At 46.1% G+C, this 15,000-nt stretch overlaps 2 protein-coding genes across 2 annotated transcripts in view; one reads left to right on the top strand and one right to left on the bottom strand.

The window, feature by feature from the left end:
* Positions 1–550, top strand: part of lonrf1l (LON peptidase N-terminal domain and ring finger 1, like) — a 9,936-nt gene extending 9,386 nt beyond the window's left edge. Inside the window, exon 12 of the mRNA XM_035416965.1 lies at positions 296–550. Within this exon, the coding sequence (XP_035272856.1) occupies positions 296–475 (180 nt within the window). The 3' untranslated portion in view covers positions 476–550. The remainder of the gene's footprint in view (positions 1–295) is intronic.
* A 3,391-nt stretch (positions 551–3,941) lies between these two features.
* cabp4 (calcium binding protein 4) lies at positions 3,942–10,757 on the bottom strand. Its single transcript, XM_035419470.1, has 6 exons — positions 10,582–10,757; positions 8,222–8,252; positions 7,316–7,459; positions 6,956–7,065; positions 5,512–5,659; positions 3,942–4,810 (listed from the first exon to the last, which is right to left on the bottom strand). The coding sequence occupies exons 1-6, from the start codon at positions 10,744–10,746 to the stop codon at positions 4,782–4,784; spliced, it is 627 nt and encodes a 208-aa protein (XP_035275361.1). The 5' UTR covers positions 10,747–10,757; the 3' UTR covers positions 3,942–4,781.
* Positions 10,758–15,000: the final 4,243 nt, after the last annotated feature.

Genomic DNA, 15,000 nt, shown 5'->3' with positions numbered 1-15,000 from the left:
TATTATGGGAGGAAGGAAGTAATTAATGCAGAAATCTGGCCATTTCAGCCTGGCAGACATTCAGGGATTTAGCATTAACAGAGGTGTGTGTGTGTTTGTGTCTGTGTGTGTGTATGTCTGTCTGTCTGTGTGTGTGTGTGTGTATGTCTGTCTGTGTGTGTGTGTGTGTCTGTGTGTGTGTGTGTGTATGTCTGTCTGTGTCTGTGTGTGTGCGTGTGTGCGTGTGTGTGTGTGTGTCTGTCTGTGTGTGTCTGTCTGTGTCTGTGTGTGTGTGTTTGCACACGCCCCTCCTCAGGCGACTCCAGATGGGCCGGCCTGCTGCTGGTGGTTGCTGGCGGTCCTGCCTGTTGACCCCCGGTACCAGCTGTCCGTGCTCTGCACCACGTCCCTGCGGGAGCGGCTCCTCAAGATCCAGCACATTCTCACCATCTGCGGAGCGTCCCCAACCAGCGGCTCCGCCCAGCCCTGCTCATGACCCGCCCCGCCCACCGCTGTTTAACACAGTCCACACCTGCTCCACCCCCAACCATTACCTACCCTGCCCCGCCCTGCCCCGCCCCCAGTCCACCCCTCTCTGCCCCAACCATTACCTACCCTGCCCTGCCCCGCCCCCAGTCCACTCCTCTCTGCCCCAACCATTAACTACCCTGCCCTGCCCCGCCCCGCCCCCAGTCCACCCCTCTCTGCCCCAACCATTAACTACCCTGCCCTGCCCCGCCGCCAGTCCACCCCTCTCTGCCCCAACCATTACCTACCCTGCCCTGCCCCGCCCCCAGTCCACCCCTGCTCCACCCCCAACCATTAACTACCCTGCCCTGCCCCGCCTCCAGTCCACCCCTGCTCCACCCCCAGCCATTACCTACCATGCCCTGCCCCGCCCCCAGTCCACCCCTCTCTGCCCCAACCATTAACTACCCTGCCCTGCCCCATCCGCAGTCCACCCATGTCCCGCCCCCAACCATGACCTACCCCACCCTGCGCCGCCCGCAGTCCACCCCTCTCTGCCCCAACCATTACCTACCCCGCCCTGCCCCGCCCACAACCAGACACAGGCCCCTCCCCTTTCTGGGCTTTTGCACCTGTGACAGAGCTCTCCATTAATGCGCCTTAACATCGGTTATGTAAGATTCACAGGTCGCTCGCCATGGCGTTTGGGATTAAAAATGTCGACACACGCACACTCAGTTTTGCGGTCTGCTCCTTGCAAGTGTTGGACATGGCGAGCGACTTGTGAGATTAAAGAGTAAATGCATCCCCATTCACTCTTTAATGTGGGTATGTCAAGGAGACAGCAACAGCGTCTTACAAAATTAACCCGAACCTTTATTTATTTTGAGAATTTGTGAGCGAGAGCTGACTAAGGAAACACCGTATTTAATGTAACCAGCTTTACGGCAGGCGTTCTTGGTAGGACCTGAGAAGTATTTTTTTTTTTAAGCGCTTCCTGGTGAGTGTCCGTCTGCTACGAGGGGCGATGGATATCTGTGAGCAGAAATTAAATCCAGAATGCTGAAAACTTTGGGCGATTCACAGCGGCGCTGTACAGCTTTCACTCCCCCGGGGGAAGAAGCAAAACGGCCTGTCCCGTACGTCCGTGTCGCGTGCGCTAAAATGGCCTCAACGTGAGAGCACTTATTCTTATTGGATTCTTATTGAAACGGACGTGCGTGCGAAAATTTCACACAAATGTTCCTTCCTTCCAGACGTCGAATGAAACAGGGCAGCATGGTCTAGCAGCGCCGTGGGTCCTGTTCAGTTCCGTCTTGCAAAGGCAAGCGGCGATTCTATCGCTTATGAACAACGGGCGACGGGTTTCCCGTCGATTATGGAATACTTCTTTTTTTTTTGTTTTGTTTTGGCAGTGCCGTTGATGCTAATTTAATCGCGTTTCTTCCAAGAGCGGGACGGCACCCGACGAATGCACTACGGCCGATCGCGTGAACTCCCATTTCATCTCCGAAAGGTTCGAAGTTCTCTCCGGAAGTGGTTATTGTGTCCCCCTCCTGCTGCAGTCAGTCTTTCGGAGAGGGAAGTCTTTATGTGAAGGTCCTCTGGAGCGTGTCAGCAGATCTTTTTTTGCCTTATGCACATTTTGCTTTTTCCGCTTGGTAACTCAGTGCACTACAATTTGCCCGAATAATTGTCAGATGTAATCTCGGCATCAGCTTCTTGAGAAATCACCCTCTGTATAATTGCGTCGCACGATGGCTTTGTTCTATGTGAATCGTTTGTAAAATGTTTTTTTTTTTTGTTTTTTTTTTTCGAGATTTATTTTTTCTGCTGGAGTATTTAAGTTATCAATTTTCAATAATAAAAACACTTGTTTGCACACTGTCTGTGAGGATTCTATTTTCCAAACAAGAGAGACACTTTCAAGCATTACAGTGTTATTTATTTGCTATTGTTGCACAGCAGAACAATGATAATATATATGTAATATTGATAACATATTAATAACAGACTTATTATATAACGCCGGCTAAAATGGAATAAAATAGACCAGTGCTACTCAACTCCAGATCCTGTCGGCCACAGTGTCGACCGTGCACTACACCACCTGATTTCACTTCATTATTTTACCTCCTTGGTTAAGGGAGGAAGCTCGCTAGTGAAATCAGGTGGTGTGTGAATACCTGCAGATGCTGCAGCCCACAGCACTTGGAGTTGAGACGTGCTGAATTTCACTGAATGAAACCAATCTAGGAAGTAACTTTACCTTTCAGACCCAACAGGATGTCTGGGGTTAAGACCATCGCTTGGCTAATCAGGGGGCCTCTACCACAAAGCAGGAGGATTACTGAGATAGTTGGATAATTGCTGGAATTACTGAATTAGTTGGAGTTAAACCCAGAACAGCTCTTTTCACTTCAGTCCATGTTCCAGATTTGGGAGGGTTCCAGGTTTTACAGTTCTCCAGCTAACTCAGTAATCCTGCTTTGCGGTACAAAAAATTAGTGGTTTGAGACATGACCCTGCAAACACACTCACACACACAGTAACGTAAACACACACACACACACACACACACTAACGTACACACACACTCACTCACACACACACTAACGTACACACACACACACACACACACACACACACTAACGTACACACACACTAATGTACACACACACACACACACACTCACACACACACAACACGTCCTGTCTGGTGAGTCTGAAGGGACTGCATGAGACCGAGCGAGGCTATAGACAAGCTCTCGGAACATCACAACCCAAAAGGTGCAATTTGCCGGGACAGGGGTCACAGATAGGGGTACACAGCTCACCCTGTGGGTATACAATTAAAACCGCTGTGCCCAAATTGTTTTATGGGCCGCTTGGTCACGTGCGTTCCCTGCAGTAGGCTGCCCACTTGAGGCAACATTCGGAAGAGCTCAACCAGATAATTACTCTTCCCTACACCAGTGCCAATATCTCAACCTTTTACACCGTCAACATTCATAAGGGTGACCTTTTTCCAGAATTAATTTAGATTTATGTACATTTATGTATCTTGAGGCTGGAGGTGTCAGTTTAAACACCAGAGCCCTGTGCTACCGTACTACCGTGTTAGTGTAACCACACTGATGTATGCAGTATTGTGATTGCCAGATTAAAGGGTTTGCCCACCCTACTCCTAATGTAAGGGATTCATGGGTACATTACTGTGATGATCATGTTCATTTAAAATAACGCATTTCAGAGGTTTATCCAGCCCACTGTGAGCACCCTCCTGTGGTGAAGAAGTGGTAAACACACAGAGGAAGAGGAGGATAGAAAGGTGAAGAGTATCTATTACATAAACACATTTTCGACGGACTCGTATGGAACGACCTCTCGGAGATGTAGGAAATTCTGTATGAAAATTATTTTAACATACCTCAAATGTTTTTTTTTTTTTTTTTTTTTTTTAATCAATCAGATTTTGTGCACATGTGCCTCCTCTTGCCCCTGCCCATAACCTTTGAAACCACATGATATGATCCATGTTTGTTTGTTTTTTTCTTTGCAGAATTTATATTGTTGGTGCCGGGATAGATTTATAACATAGTTTTTTTTCCTCAACCCTGAACTGCCAAACTCGAGCTTCCTACGACAAGGCAACTACTGGCCCTGTCTTTCACACTGACATTTTGAGTTTATCGAAATAGCAGAGCATCAGAGGTCACCAAAACAACATGGGGCTTGTAGAGCCAAAAATATAAATGGCAGACAGCATATCACAATGTGTGCACATGGAAGAGAGCCAGACAAATGAATGAATGAATCTGATGACGTGAAATGTTCAAAATGGAAGACATTTTATCCAAAAGTCTGGAAATAAATAAATAAGTCTAAAGACTACACTATATTATCAAAGTTGTTTCTTTTTACGAGGCTGCCTTGCTCCAGTACTGTACATGTCCACTAGGTGGCAAGAACTGTCCATGACCACTGTGTCTTTTTGTTTTCCTATTTTAATGTGCGACAGAACTCTGATTTGTTATATTCTTGTTTTGTTTTTCAATGATTTTTTAAATTTTACATTGCATTCAGCTAATATCAGATCAAAATGATTGATTTTGATGTATTTAAAGCTACCTCTGTATACAATATTCAAAATAGCTTTTATGCATGTAGCTAATAATAACATATATTAAAAGACCTGTATAACATGTAAAATAATAAGCTTCTTAATCCGGTGTCAATGACAAAATTATTGTCACATGCAGGCACACACACACATGCACACACACGCACGCTCTCTTGCTTAGCCATGATATCCAGCGTCCATGACGACTGCGGTTATGGGATGGACAGCATCATGACGAATTCTGGAAGCAGACGCAAGAGAGACAAGGTCAGAGCCCCCTGGTGAGTCACTTTCCTTTTTTTTGCAGTGGCCCTTTGCTTCTTCAAGTCCAGTGAACACTGTTTAAAGGGGCATTTGGAGATGTCAGCTGCACACTGAAGAGCTGTGTCTTTTCCGGTTTCAGTGTTTGGCCTTCGTGCTGGTCTCGTAGGGCCAATGCCCACGACCTTGGCAGTGACCCATGCCTCGAGTTAAGACAACCAGACCTCTGAAACCCATTACAACTGAACAGCCGCTCCTAATCGGCAAGATAAAGGACGGCCACTCCACACGTGATTGGGTTCCGTGCTCCAATTTTCTGATGTCAAGGTTTAAGCCCATAATAATGTCAACATATTAGGTCGTTAGTTTCTGTGGGTTGTGTGCGACCAGTTTGCGGGCGAGTTCATTTCTGTACGGGAGCATGTTGGTCGGTTGAGTGTGTGTATATCAAAATGCGACATATGAGCTAGTGTTCATGTGTGTTTGTGTGTGTGTGTGTGAGTGACAGAGAGAGAGAAAGAGAGAGAGAGACTTTCCTGCATGTCTATGTGTGATGTTTTAGCACGTGAACTTGTGCAAGTCTGTGCATTGATGTGTACATGCAAGTGTGGGCGTGCGTGTGGATTTTCCGATTGGCTGCGGGGGGTCGATCAATCGCTGCGTTTTCCGGGGCTTCCGCACCGTCAAAGTCAACGGAGCCGTCCCCGTTGAGGTCGATGTCCCGGAGGAGATCCTCCACCTCCCCCTGCTTCAGCCTCTCCCCCAGGAGCGACCTCACCGCCTCCCTCAGATCCTCAAAGGTGATCTGTCCGTCCCCATCACAGTCAAACTGAGCCAGCGAGAGTGAGGGAGGGAAGGAGGGAGAAAGAGAGACGGGGAAAGATAGAGGAGAAAGGAGAGTGAGTAAGAGAAAGAGAGCGAGATCTTGGGGTTTTGCTGAATACTGAAATCAGCATTAAAGATTTGGCTAAAACAGTATCCTGAATCCGCTATTTCCCAAAGATCTGATCATCAATCAAAACAAAAAAATAATATAAACATAAAATAAACAACAATTTATCTTAGTTATTATTTTTTTATCCACCAGAATGTTTCCAGAATGTGAAGTTGTGCTGAGGTACTGCTGCGTAGGGGTTCTCACAGGTCTGCGAATCACATGCGAGCGAACGTCAGCGTTGACGATCCGTTGACGGTTCGCGCTCATTGTCGCAGTCTCGCACTCGTCTGCGGAACACTCTGCTGGCTGAACCCCTCGGTTCAGTAGTAGCAGCTGAGCGTATCTGACATGCTCCACAGCAGTGTGTGGCCGCATTGTCCATTACCATCATTTCTGCCCATGGCCACATGAATCACTGCAGCTGGAGGGCTGCCTGGAGCTGGCTGTTTTTTTTTTTTTTTTGGTTTGTTTTGCAACACATCATTGTATTTTTGAGCCGGGCGTTCTGTCTGAGTCACGTCTTTTGTAGATGCGCAAACATTTTGACCACTGCTTGTTCTGTCTTTCTGCCTGGTCATAAAAAAATGTCATACTCGTGTTTCAAATATGCTAATTAAGCACTCATATGCTAATTTCTTTGTTGGAGTTTTGCCCACGCTCACTATAAAATTCATGGATTCATTGTTACCTATAATCAACAATATTCAGGTACAGAGATTTCCATGAACAGTACAGTCACTGGTTAGCAGGAAAACCCGTGAGTGATTCAAGTACTGTTCATTTGGCCAGATTGTAGTACTGCTAAACAAACAAACAGAGAATATGAATCTGAAATGGAACATAAATGTTTTGGGTGCATATTATTGGAGTAGTATGAATCTTCTGTAGTGCTGTTTGCAGTAATGCCGGATGCAGTTATGTTGAGTTATGTTGGCATAACGTGTACATTTTGTGGGGGTGTACTTAAATGCACTTCACTATCAGAGGCGTAAAATCCAGGTTCAGAAAGTAAAAATTCTCGGTATTTTTCTCCAATCACCTGAATTTTTCCAGTTGACACAATGGTGCAAACAGGAGGTAGAATTGATTTGTGAAATCAGCTGGCTGAGTACATTGGGACAGGACTCACACTTTCTGACCCCTGGACTTTTCACCTCTGTTTACTACTGTTTGTAGCAGCACGCACACCTGTTTGAAAGCACACTTCATCTCCCTGACTCCGAGCATGTGGGCCGTCTCAGCCAGCATGCGGGGCCCCATCAGGTCACAGAAATCCTCAAAGTCGATCCGGCCGCCCGCTGACACACAGATTACGCGACTGAGTCACTCGGCAACAGTATCGCTCGCTTCCAACATCGACAGTCACAGTCACAGCGCCGCAATCAAAGAGATTCGATCTGCCCAAACACGCACACACACACACACACACACACACACACACACACACACACGCACACACTCGTACACACACACACACACACACACACACACACACACACACGCACACACACACACACACACTCACACACACAGACACACATCTCTCACATCTCATCTTGATGTGCTGGATGATCTCAATCAGCTCCATCTCAGTAGGCATGTAGTCCATGGTCCTCATACACTCGGCCAGGTCCTTGTAGTGCAGGTACCCATCCTGGTCATAGTCAAACTCCCTGAAGGCCTCATTCAGCTCTGTGGTACACAGTAAGCACAGACACACACACACGCACACACGCACACACACACACACACATAGCACACACACATACACATGCACACATACATACACAAACACACACACACACACACACACACATAGCACACACACATACACACGCACACATACATACTCAAGCACACACACACACACACACACACACACATAGCACACACACATACACATGCACACATACATACGCAAGCACACACACATGCCGCACACACACACACACACGCATGCACGCATGCACACACACACACACGCACAGGCATGCACACACACACTCATGCAGACACACGCACACGCGCACACACACACACACACACACACAAACGTACATACGCACGCACACACATACACCCACACAGCCTTATGTCACCCTGGGGATTGAATTTCAAAGGCTTACAGGGTGAGATGGTTTCTGGAATATTCATGAATGACTTATACATGCTTTGTGAAGACCTTAAAAATGATTCAATATTTAAACAAAGGAAGATCAGGTATTAAACCGGCAGTGTTATCAGAACAGGGCCTCCTAAACTCAATACAAAAAAAAAATACTCTGTTCCTATACCTGGAGCTAGAGCTGTAGTGTGTTTGGTCTGTACCTGGGACCCAGAGTGTGCCTTCATACAGATCAGCCTATCACAGCTGTATTGTGTTGTTGATGTTATTACCAGTTATAATGCAGTTATAACGCACAGTTGCTGCTTATTACATTGTAGTAGACTTGCCTTCCAGCTCTGCTGGTGCCAAGTCTCTCTCCTGTAAAAAAAGAAGAAAAAAAAAGAAAAAGAAAAAATGAATGAAAATCAAGAAATCAGTGTCTGCATATCAAATATTTCATTCTACACATCATTTCATTTGTTCTCATTATGGTGTCGTGATGGTATGCATTTCATTCAACATGTTCAGCCGCAGATCGTATTTCCAGTAGCTCTAGTACATGCAGGATACGGGTATATACTTGTCTAATTGGGTAACACCATGCATTTTGGCTCCAGTCTCCCTGCTCGCACCCGCACGCCCACATTCGCACTTTCGCATGCGGGCAGATTGGCACTTTTTTTTCTCCTCCTGCGCTGGGCTGTTGCCCTTGTCCAAGGTGACTCCATCGCTCATGCGTGTCTCTGTAACCCTCTGCTATGGCTGGGGCTTCACTGAGCCACAGAGCACAAGGCCACAGGCACCTCAGTGTCCACTGTCATTACGCCACACGCTAACACACACACACGCGCACACGTGTACACACACACACACGCTAACACTCACACACACAAACACACACACACACACGTACACACACGCACACATCTACACACACACACACATCCACACACATGCGCACACATCTACACACACACACACGTGCACACATCTATACACAAACACACACACATTCGCACACGTGCACACACGATAATACTGAAACACGCGCATACATCTACACACGCACACACAAGTACACATGATAATACACACACCAAGTGCATGCACGCACACACATCCACACACACGTGCACACACTCGCACACACATCCACACACACATGTGCACACGCACGCACACGCACGCATCTTACCGCTGACGCATAACAATGGCTCAGTCCTAACACAGCTGCACTAACTCTTTCACAGCTTAACACTAGGACCATCACAGCTGATGTGTCTTCACCATCCCAGCGCCTCTATAAAGGGTGCTCAGAGAAACCAACATACGGCTGTAAACCAACAATCTACAAGCAGGCACAGGAAAGGGCGTGAGTACACAACTCTGGAAATCCCACAGTCTGCTACCCCCCGGCCCCCCCCCCCCCCCCCCCCCCCATCTATCACTCACCCCCTCCCTCAGCCTGTTCTCTGATAATTAAGTGTGTCAGCGCGCTACACTCCCGGGTTATTAATACTTCAGTAATATGGGATTAAGAGGGTGGGGGGCAGGGGTCCATACGGCCTCAAATCATGACACACACGCAGCTACAGTAGTGCCGCGGTCTCACTGACCCCAGATCAGTTGCCTGGTGGCCTGTGTGATCCTATCAGGATCTGAGGCTGTGAAGTGTTACACAAGTACTGTAAGATGTCCAGTGTTAAATCGACTCTAACAAATCAAATCAAAATCAAATCAAACAAGTCCAATAGGGGGCCGTAAGTACTATATCAGAGTTGATCCATTGAAGATTTCATCTTGTATGACAGGAAAAGTGTTTAGTGTGGTTATATTAACATGAACACTGTTTAGTGTGGTTGTATAGACAGCAACAGTGTTGAGTGTGGTTATATATACAGGAACAGTGTTGAGTGTGGTTATGTAGACAAGAAAAGTGTTGAGTGTGGTTATATTAGTAAGGACAGTATTGTGTGTGATTATACAGAGGAACTGGGTTGAGTCGCTTATATAGACAGGAACAGTGTTGAGTGTGGTTATACTGAGGAACTGTGTTAAGTCGATTATACAGACTGGGAAAGTGCTGAGTGTGGATCTTGACCCAATGGGCAGCAATTGTAGTTATAACAAGACTCTTAATTTGCTTTCAGTTAATGTCCTGCAGTTCATCTCTCTGCTCTTTTTTGCTTAGTCAAATACATTTCTGTGTTAGTCAATCATGTTTTGGCCTCTGGGTATTTTTCTGCAGAAGACGCACAGTGTGGGACAGCAGTTTCCAGCAGAGAGAGAGAGAGTCAAAGTCAACTCTGAGAGAGAGAGAGAGAGTTCAGAAGTGCATGGAGAGAGTTTAAGGTCACCATGCAGAGAGTTCAAAGTAATATGGAGAGAGTGTAGAGTCAGTATATTGAGTCATACTGCATGTATGTAATGTCAGTATGGAGAGAGATCATACAGAGCGAGTTTAGGGTTTGTATGTGGAGAGTTTAGGTGAATCATACAGTAGAGAGTTTAGGTGAATCATACAGTAGAGAGTTCAGGGTCAGTATGTAGAGAGTTTAGGTGAATCATATAGAAGAGAGTCAGCATGTAGAGAGTTTAGCTGAATCATATGAAAGGAGTTTTAGGGGTCAGTACATAGACAGTTTAGTTGAATCATAAGCACTAGAGAGTTTAGAGTCGGTATGTAGAGAGTTTGGTGGAGTCATACCTCTCCAAACAGGTTGCTGAGGAAGGGAGCGTGAACCATAGAAACAGAGTTTTCACTGAAGGTTCTACTCCACCCACGACGGCGGGCCGCTCCTGGTGAGACCTGCGGCTGTAGATCTTGGTCCAGAGGGGTAGGATCTTGGGGTGCGTCCCGTGGCAAGTCCATCCCGGGGGGGTCGGCGTCTGCTGGAAGGGGGGGTCTTGGGGAAGCAGTGTGGAGAAACAAATAACAGCGCTGTTAAAAGTAAACCATTAATACTGTAAAGTAAATTAAAAACCGGCCGTCATCATGCATATTTACTCAAATGAAGAATGTACACGGCAACCAAACATGAAGGAAAATATGCCTGACTGTTCATGTTTGATAAATGGGATGCCCATGAGCGATCATATTTCATAATGGGAAATAGGAAACCTCACAAATATCCTGCTTCTCTCTAATACGCCGGTGGGCATTTTCTTTCTTTGTTTTCTTTCTTCTTGAGTTTTAGAAGAATTGTTTGGGGGGGACGGGGACGGGGACGGGGGGGACGGGGGGGGGGGGGGGGGGTTGTGGGAGGAGGTGATGGTCCTGAGGAAGAGGGTGAGGGAGGGATGAAGATGTATTCTACTCACGGGTGCGCAGGGCGGGGTCTCTTACTGACTCTCCCCTCCTCCCTCCTGATCCTCTCCTTCTGAGACATGCTGATGGAGATGAAGAAGAGCAGAAGGTTTTGCGAGCAATAGAGTGTAGCGGTGTAGCTGTCATCGAAAACAGATGTTAAATCTGAGGAATATCATTGGTGGATAGAGGGTTGCAAAGGGCATTGCTGTAAAGCAATGCAAAATCTCATACTCCTCAGACTCCATTTGATAGCAAGGAGAGCTGCAGTGTAGATTCACTGTGAGCTACACATCCTATTTAATCAATTCTAAAAAAAAGATCTTATAGATGCACATGCAATGTGCTTATATACTGTATTATACACAATAAAACCCAGTTGTCACATTTTTCTATGGATGTTAGCGATGTTATGGTTCTCAGTTTGATTTTGCATTCACATTATTTCTACAGATATTATTTCTTGACTTCACCGAAACAGAGGAACTTCCTTGGGGCCATCTCTCGTCTCCCAAATCATCCTGACAGAAATTTAAAAATGGCTTTTCTCTGTTTTGTCATAAGTGGGTTAATCGCACGGAAGTGCGAGTGTTGTAAGTACATTTACACTAGAGAGTGTAATGATGAGAACAGGCTGTTTAGTCCCTCCAGGCCCATAATCAGGGCAGTCTAGAGACAGCCAGGACTGTGTCAAGTCTGGTCACGAACACCCCAGTGGTTTCTGCTTTGAAATTTATTAAATGGCATTGCTAAAAAAAAATGTAAAAATGACTTCTTTTTTTAATTCTTTACACAAATCTGTATTTAGGAAGACACAAATAGAGTTCTTTGATAATTTGCAGTTGTATTGCCAGCATGCAAAGGTTTTGTTTCACAAAATGGGGATCTTTTAAACCTATTTTAGTGATGTAAAAACAGTGAATATAGCACACACACACACAAAGGCACACACACACACACATACACACGCACACACACATACGCACATGCACACACACGTTACGCGTACACACACACAAACACTCAAACACACACACACACAGAGGTCATAAGTAGCAAAAAAACTAGAAGTAGCTTCTTACCTTCAATAGGTGGAGGCGGACAGAGAAACAGAAAGAGAGAGAGAGAGGGGGGTAGAGAGAAGTGAGAGTTAATCACTTGTCCTGTGAACTGGCATCTGTTTTCTCGTCCCTAAGATGAAGAGATATGATTGCACGTTCCCTCTCTCCCTCCCTCTCCCCGTCATAAGACTATGAGAGCTGATTATCTGACTAAATATGTCCTGATTATGGTATTAAATGTGTGGCTTCGACCGCGAGCACGTATTCCGTGAGAGAGAGAGTCACTGCAGCCCATTAAAATGATTAAAAACAATGAATTTAACCGAAGGAGCAGAGTTGAGATGTGTTTAGCCGTGAAATGCGCTTTTGTAAGGCGGTTTAGTTTAAAAAAATGTTTTTCAAACAGAATGCACTGTGTGTTGTAAACACACCGGATATCCAAGGACACAACTCGAGCATTCATATTATCAGTTTGATGCTGTATGTGTCATAAGATACCGCAGTCAAACGCGTGAGCCAAATGCCAACCTATCTGCTCAATCATTGCTGGTGGATATTTTGTCAGGATCTGAGTTTTTTGCTACGGGAGAGAGGAGTGGCTTCGCTTTGAACACTTCCATCTAATTCTTGGGCTCTCAGGCACATCGCCATGTTATTCGAAAGATCAGAAAAGCAAGCTGAAGAGCACAGTTACAATATTCTTCTTGAATTCAGTTCCCTTCAAGCGTTCCTGAAGCTCAGAAATAATTACAACCCAATCCCAGCGCCAATTAGTTCTGGAACTGCGCTCTCAACGTAGATTTTTTTTCCACTTGCTTGGTTTCATGTCACACAAATGAAGCTGTCTTTTTAAATAATTCACTTTTGCCATTTAAGTATTCTTACATTGATTCTGCAGAGCACGTTTCCTCCCCAATTAATTTTTCCCCCAATCTTTTTTTCTTTTTTTCTTTCTTTTTTTTTTTCTTTTTGCCGAGCGAAGATGAATTAAATTTATTGACATTAATTCAGATACAGCGCGGCTACATCGGCGAGGCAGCGTCCCTTATTTTGGCTTGTTTCTGTTCATAATTAGATTCTGTGCCTGCTACAGACATAATTCATTGTCATGCCAATCGCCCGATTTCTCCAGCATCCCGCCTGTTGACTCTGGTCCGGTCCCCAGGTTGATCAGTGCAAATCTCTCTTTGGTTATGCTCGTTTTTTGGGAGCGGAATTAAATCAAAATTGATTGGCCGATCCACTCAGGATCGGAAGAGCGTCAGCAAGTCAAAAATACTCCGTCCTCCTCCACCTCCTCTGCACCTCTCCTCTCCTCCCTCCTTCGTAATCCCTCTGTTGTTCAACCTCTCCTCTCCAGTGCATCATGTAATCTCTCTCCCTCTCACTTGCCATCCCTCTCCCTCGCTCCAGCTCTGTTCCTCTCTTCCACTCATTCTGTCTCCCTGTCTGCTTCATCCCATCAGCTCTGTTCCATGTATAGCCACAATAATTCTCTCTCCCTCTCTCACTCTATTTCTATCCTTCTCCTTCTCCTTCTCTCACTCTATTTCTACCCTTCTCTCTCCCTCCCTCATTGTGGAATGCACCTCAACCCGTATGGTTTAGATGTACATAATATATGTATAATAATACATAATATAATATAACATCATTTATAATACATTTATTAATGTAATATTAATGTTTCCTCAATAAAATAGAATAGCACCGTCTCTCCCTCTCCATCTCTCCATGTCCTGTCTTTCTTTCTCGCTCACTCTCTCTCTCTTTCTCTCTCTTTCCTTCTCTCTCTCCTCCTATCCCTCTGTTCCTCTCTCTCTCCATCTCACTCACTCTCTCTCTCTTTCTCTCTCTTTCCTTCTCTCTCTCTTTCTATCCCTCTGTTCCTCTCTCTCTCCATCTCACTCACTCTCTCTCTCTTTCTCTCTCTTTCCTTCTCTCTCTCTTTCTATCCCTCTGTTCCTCCCTCTCTCTCTCTCTCTCTCTCCTCCTATCCCTCTGTTCCTCTCTCTCTCTCTCTCTGCGGTTGCACGCATGACAGATTTTGTCGCAGCTGGGCCCCTTGTTCCTCGGCCCCTCTGTCCCGCATCCCTCCCGTTAGCACGGGGGGGAATAGCCGGCGGCGTTAGCGCAGGCTCGGGCGGCACTGCTGAGAGAGAAAGAAAAGAAGGGAGAGAGGGAGAGAGGGAGAGAGGAACGTGAGGAGGAGGAGGGCGGAGATCGGAAAAAGAGCTCCCACCATCCATCGCTGGATCGCCATTTGTCTCGAGAAAGAAAGTGTACATTTTTAATCATTTTAGTACAAAGGCAAAAAAAAAAAGAAAGAAAGGGGGAGTTGGGCGACTACAATATAATAGCAATGGCAGCAAATTTAATTGGGTCAGATGCAGAGAAAAGAAAGAAAAGAAAAACATCTGCTGAAAAAGATGCTGAGCTGTGGCTTGGGCTGGGCTGGGCTGCGCACGTGCCGGTGTGACGCTATCTCGACATCGTCCTCCAGGAGGCTCAGGTCTAATCCCGGCGCCGCAGAGCGAGGCGAGAACTCAAACTGTCACCCCGTAGCAAATTGCACCGCGCCGCCCAGAACCGCTGAGAATGCCCTCTACTGTACAGAATACCTTCAGCTGCGCCCAACCGAACCAATCCTACTGCGGTCTGCGGTCTTCTAGCAGAGCTTCCAGAGGTTCTGCCGAAATCCAACCCAGGCGTCCTGGTCAGAATTGGTCCAGTGGGGCCTACTGAATGGCAAGCAGCC

The sequence above is a fragment of the Anguilla anguilla genome, chromosome 5, assembly GCF_013347855.1.
Source record: "Anguilla anguilla isolate fAngAng1 chromosome 5, fAngAng1.pri, whole genome shotgun sequence".
Classification (NCBI taxonomy): Eukaryota; Metazoa; Chordata; class Actinopteri; order Anguilliformes; family Anguillidae; genus Anguilla; species Anguilla anguilla.
This window is presented reverse-complemented; position numbering and strand designations above follow the sequence as displayed.

What these genes read in the sequence shown, in the direction of transcription:
- cabp4 (XM_035419470.1), bottom strand. Translation starts at nt 10,746, where the DNA reads ATGGACTTGCCACGGGACGCACCCCAAGATCCTACCCCTCTGGACCAA. An exon ending in GGCACCAGCAGAGCTGGAAG is followed by an intron (nt 7,460 to 8,221) that starts GCAAGTCTACTA and finishes TGTGTACCACAG; the next exon opens with AGCTGAATGAGGCCTTCAGG. An exon ending in CGGCTCCGTTGACTTTGACG is followed by an intron (nt 4,811 to 5,511) that starts GTGCGGAAGCCC and finishes GTCTGCTTCCAG; the next exon opens with AATTCGTCATGATGCTGTCC.